The following is a 6,000-nucleotide window of genomic DNA, read 5'->3' as shown; positions in this document are numbered from 1 at the left end:
AACAATATATAAATCAGTCTTAAAACACAGATGCTTCTTAAAGTATAACCATTTTTTATTGCTTGTTAGATCATAGTTATTTCCTTGCATTCCAAATCTCAGAGGCCGATGATATGCAGTTGTAGTCATTAATCAGGGTATATATACTTTTGAATTAGCAATTTTTGAGTTTTGCAAAAAAAAAAATGTTTAAAAAAATGCTGAAATAAATAATTGTAAACATCTATTTCTTGTAACTTTTTTCCTAATCCACAAAAGCAACACTTTTGCTACAAAAGATTTTTCCTAAAATTCTTTGTTATCAAGACATTTATAAAAATTCAAAATTCCCATTGGGGTATGTAAACTTCTGACTTCAACTATACATATAAAAAGCACATAAAACAACTGCTAAAAAACAACATCACACATAGCCCATATAGCAAACCATTTTATTGAACAATAAGGTCATACATTGCATAGTACTTTTGTTGACTAGACCAGCTTAACCGATTGCATCCATATTCCTGTGGCACTGTCTGTAAAGGTACGGGGTGCATCAGTAATGTCATTATCTAAAAGGATACTCTATGCAAATTGTGACCAAGCCACCATGTGTGTGGTAAAGAGTGAGGAAAAATATGGTTACACAGAAATCAACAGACATATCAAAGGAAATACACTTGTCCAATAGCTGGAGCAGTTCATGTAAAAGTATATATGGCAGAATCCTGGGGAGAGCAATGCAACATACTTTATCCTTGCTGTTTTGTGCTCCATGTTATTTGAAAGATATGCCTGTGCATGGACTAATTTCTCCTAACAGAATAGCTGCCTCAAGCAAACAAGTCTGGAACAATCATTTAAAAAAATACATTTTAAACTTACAAAACCTAAATTACATTACAACATAATTTAGAGTTCTTTAAATATACATACACAAAAAATGTCTTTCTTGATATATAAAAGGTAAGCTTCTTGGGGACTTAATGTTTTAGGTCCTATAACTAATTGCTGTAATTCCAAGCATGCTCTCTGAGGTAGAAGAGTGTGCTATTGCACTGCAGCAATTCAAAGCCCTGGTGAAATCAGTACAAAAATAAATTGCCAAGTAATAAATTGTTTAAGATATATTAAGGCAGGATTTAAATTAGTTTGCATGATTTTAAAGTATAGGAATTTATTTTCAAAACTTTTCTAATGGTTTTTGCTTGAAATTCTATCAAAATAATTGGCTCAATGCATTGACATTACTGGAGCATAACACACCTGCAACTGTATTGTTAATATATAAAACTGGGCTTAATCAAAATAAGGCACCTGGTATATGAAACCAAATGTGAAAATGTCTTTATAAAAATAGAAACTAATCCAAACAGATTGCTAGATAAACTTTTTTGTTAGAAAAAAGTGCATTTTACCATACATCTTGTTTGTATTAAAAGCATGTTATAAACACAGTTTTCCCCATGAATTTTGAAGGGAAAAAAAGTTGATTCATTACTTGACTTACTGGAAAAGTCGCTATTTCAAAATGTTAGTTTATTGAACTGTGATTTAGCTGTCAATTTAGGCTGTTCTTTGTATGTAAGTTTATCACAAAAGCTTCTGTTCCAATTACTTTTTTTTCAGTGTGTTTTGCATTTTAGAAACATCTTACAGGCATTTTTGTACTACATAACATTTTTAAAGAGTGCAGTGGGATAAAAATATATAATGTGACATGCTCAGCCTTCCCGGCGTCTTTCTGTTCTCATGAGGTCCTGTTTTGAACTAAATGTAAAAAAAAAATACATATTTGTAAGTAAATGGAATTTGCCAAATTATATGGAGAGGCTTTAACTACTGTAAAAAAAAAACTAAATTAAATTCTTTACTATTTCGGGTACAGCACTCTCCAAGTCTGTCCGTCACCTTTCTTCTTGTCCAACCATTTGCCACAAAGGAAAAGGGTAGTGACGCCCGTGGCAGTATTGGTGATCTCCACCCTGTCCAATAACCATCCCGGACTCATGCTACTGTTATCATGTTCAACTTTGACTTTGTGGATTTCCCCCAAGTCCAGCATCTCTACTATGAAACGGTCAGTTCGTCCGCGTTCAAAGAGGTTCCGGAACTTCTGCTGCAGCGCCCGCTTGCCAGAGTCGCCATTGGAGCCGTAAATAGTGATGAAGACATTGGCGTCAGTTCCGGCCCCCTTTTCACCTCCTGTAATGACGATGATCTCGTACTTGACGGGAACCAGGCTCCGGGCCTTGCTGGCAAAGCTCTCCACCGCCTTGGCACACTCAAAACTCAAGAAGTCATCCCTCTTGGCCGACAATGGTATTTTTGCATTACACCGGAAAATGTATCTGTGGCCAAGAAAAAAATTATTAACAACCCTGATATAACACTTGTTATATATATATAACAATGTGTTAATACTAGAAAATCCCACATTAAATGTCATTCATGTGCAAAATTCAATCTTTTGATTTGTATAATACATATTACGTAAACAAACATTGTTGTATTAAAATCCACTACCATTGTACCAAATTGTTATACCCAGCAACTCTATATAGCGCTGCTGCTGTGTATGGAGTAGGGTATAGAATGCCAATGCACCGGGCTGGTATTTATAACATTGTAGTGCTTCAGTAAAATATGTATTAAATACCTAGTGTACAAGACATTGTAAGAGAAGTGATATGGTAGAATATGTTTTAAAACATAGACAATACACACTAACACTAATCATTTTAATTTTGAAAACTGAGCACCGTCCACCCCTCCCCCCTCTAGCTCATGTTATCCAGAGACAAACCTTTAATTTCTTCATGTACCATCTCGACAGCAAAGCGTTGTATAGAGTAAGCTGTATTAAAAGAAATGTCTCGAAACCCCTCTGCTGTTTAAATGCCCAGGTGACCAAAAAAAAAAGTTTAATGCAGCTGCGCAAGTGACTCATATCATGTAGGTATAACCAATCTCTGGGGTCACTTGACAAGCGTAAGTTCACACTATTATTGGTATTATTATTAATATTTTTAGTAGTATTAAAATGGGACTGTGACTGATAACCTGCTTGGAACAGAGACTGTTAAAGTAAGCTTTGTTTTGTCCAAGTCAGCTGCTGGTGCAATGCAAGCTTCCTGTATGTCATAAGCAGCATCAATTATGTGTAAATAAAACAATGTGTATTTTTATTTTAATTATAAAAACATGATTATTGTTCTATATAACGTGTTTTTAAAATACATCTCAATGTTTTATTCCATTTATATGAATTAAAATAATAAAATAAAATATAAAAATATAAACTAGTAGCTATGGTGAGGTCACCAGTAAATTATGCAAATTAGTGCCATTGAAGGTTCGAAACTTCCTTCGGTAATGTGTTCCGAACCTTCGAAGGTCAAATTGTATCCTTCGTTGCAGCCCTAGTTAAATTCGACAGTATATTTTACTTTTGGGAGAGTGTTTGAACAAGCCTGAACAAAGTGGAATTTCTGAAATGAGGCTTGTGTAAAAATTAAGTAACAGTAAGTTTGTTAAATCCTGTTTTATGGGAAGGAAATTATTAGCACACATCCCTAGTCCACCACTATTAGTCATTTTTAAACTACAGTACAATTACAATATCATAAAGTACAGTGCTTCCCCTTTATATTGTGTAACAGGTTATAAGGCGCTATGGTCATGGATCCCATTTGCCCCATAATGCCATTACACTAACACTAGTCTTGTTGTAAGGCAGAACACAAACAGCACGGTCTCTTAACTATGGCTCCCGACCACAGGGTTATAAAAGGGGAGCACTGTATAAATATAATCCAATTAGTTGCTAAGTGTCCTATTCTTGTATGACAAACCTCACACTTCCCAAAAATGTATAATATTACAGTGTTACACCCGAGCAGTAAAAAAATAGACATGATTCTCCATGGGTTTCTGGGAATCACTTCTGCTTACTTGTTTCCAAGCTCCCGCTCTGTGACAATGATTTCTTCCACATGCCAGTAAGCATCATTTCTCGATGTAAATTTCTTTCCTTCTTTTGGACAGTGGCCAAGACAGATGTTGGCAATATCACCAACATTTTTCGAGGAAAAATCAAATTTGTCAGTAGCCCCCCTGCAAAACACACAAACCGATGCATTTTAATGTCACAATTATATAAAAAAATATATATTTTATTTGTTTTCCATTTTCACTCTCAAAATTTGCTGATTGTGTCTTAACCCTAACTCTAACCCTAACCCTTTCCCTCTGGCCTCCTGTCTGTCAGTCACACGCTACATGGCACAATCACTGCCTTGATTTTGTATCAGACTTTTATCATAAACCCATAGCCTCCTATAGACATTTTGTATCCCGAAAACTTTTCCTTTAATTCAAATATTTTTAACCTTTCATGTATGATTATGAGGACCCCCTGTATGTGAGTCCACAGCTTTCTTTTATAAACCTCTTTAATTGCTGAAGTATTTTTTTTTTCTATTGTCTGTTATTAATTTAAAATGCTACTTTTTAAACATGAACTGACAGAATTTCTGAAGCAGTCAATCTCTTCATAGAAAAGAAATTCACCTTGCTGGCCTTAAGAAAAGTCACTGTGGCAATATGACGGTTTAGCAAAATAACACCACTACAATCTATAATAAAAAAAAAATACCAGACCTTTGTAAAAGGAACGCATATTTTTTCAACACTGTTCTAGTATTGGACCATGTCTTTGTTGTGCACAGAGCCATGGTTTTGGCTCAGGTTTTGTGAGAAATCCCATTCCATGTTTAGCTTCAAGCAGAGTGTAATAATAAACTAATACCTTAAGAACCTCTTTTTCTTGGTTGAATTCTCCAGCAGGAACTCTTTGGATCTGCCCTTATTCCCTTCCAACACAATCCAAACATTTTCCTTTGTGTCTGCATCATCCATGTCACTTGTTACTGTAAGAATGTCATACTCTTAAAAAAAATAATAAAAAAATATTATTTAACACTCGTGGTTAACTTTCAATCTCAACTCATATGATTGACACTGACATGATGTGACTTACTTGTTCTTTCTGTGAAGTCTAGAACATCGTTATTTGCACAGGGCAGTTCCCGTATGATCTGCCCATCATCTTCATTCTTCGCTAGCCAACGATCGCAGTGGAACCGGAATGTTTTATCCATCGTTTCATCCTTCACTTCGATGAACTCCAAGTGCCAGCCTGCTGAAGCACCTGATCAAGACAAAATGAAAGTCAAATCCCCACCCATTAACGAAGGAGACTGAGCTTTTTTAACCAGCCTGTCTTAAAATGTACTTTTTGGTTTAGTAAATGTGTGTAATGTTTTAAAGCTGATGAATTAATGAGCTGAAATGTAGGACTTGGAATATGCAAGTAAATGCTGTACCGTATATCACTTCATCTGCTGCAGTTCAAACTCCAATGATCAAGCTGCAATCAGATAATGTAACCTATAGCACAGGTATAGACACAAAAATAATGCTAAATTAAAGAAATATGAAGCAATCTAATGTGGATATAGAGCAGGGTAGAATCAGGTTGCAGGTTACTATCTGTAAACAGGAACATAGGAAAATGTACACGAGAGAAGGTCATTGTTGAGGTTGAAACAAGTGATTCAACCTCAGCAACATGACTAGTTAATTCATTCAATACTGTGACAGAAATACAATGAGTTCTGGTGATAAATCTCCCTCCCGACCTATGAGGGCGCTAAAGAACGAGAGTATAAGTATCTGGAAGGGCTGGCCTGACAGTTTGTTTCTGGGACCGGGAAGTCGGTCAGTCTGGAAAGAAGCGAGACTCTGTTGTAAGACCGTATTGACCTGAAAGGTAAACGAGGGGCAGCTGCAAGTAATAAGGCAGCTGCAACCGTTTACCTAGACGTCATGCGGGAGTATATATAGGGGCCAGGGTAACGCTGATCTTTTCCTTCGTTTGGGTAAACACTGAGGACCGAGAGAGACGCTCTCATTTAAAGAAAGAGTGTTGTGTGTTGTTTGTGTCTGTGTAAATAA

At 35.9% G+C, this 6,000-nt stretch overlaps 1 protein-coding gene across 1 annotated transcript in view; it reads right to left on the bottom strand.

Moving 5' to 3' along the window:
* Positions 1–431: 431 nt before the first annotated feature.
* The window catches only part of LOC121319649 (lipoxygenase homology domain-containing protein 1-like), a 102,764-nt gene continuing 97,195 nt past the window's right edge, over positions 432–6,000 (bottom strand). Inside the window, exons 42-45 of the mRNA XM_041257326.1 lie at positions 5,024–5,194; positions 4,793–4,931; positions 3,937–4,098; positions 432–2,333 (exon numbers count right to left, since the gene is read on the bottom strand). Of these exons, the coding sequence (XP_041113260.1) occupies positions 1,856–2,333; positions 3,937–4,098; positions 4,793–4,931; positions 5,024–5,194 (950 nt within the window). The 3' untranslated portion in view covers positions 432–1,855. The remainder of the gene's footprint in view (positions 2,334–3,936; positions 4,099–4,792; positions 4,932–5,023; positions 5,195–6,000) is intronic.

Source organism: Polyodon spathula, chromosome 1 (genome assembly GCF_017654505.1).
Source record: "Polyodon spathula isolate WHYD16114869_AA chromosome 1, ASM1765450v1, whole genome shotgun sequence".
Taxonomy (NCBI): domain Eukaryota; kingdom Metazoa; phylum Chordata; class Actinopteri; order Acipenseriformes; family Polyodontidae; genus Polyodon; species Polyodon spathula.
The sequence above is the reverse complement of the archived record's forward strand: the minus strand, read 5'-3'. Positions and strand labels throughout refer to the sequence as shown.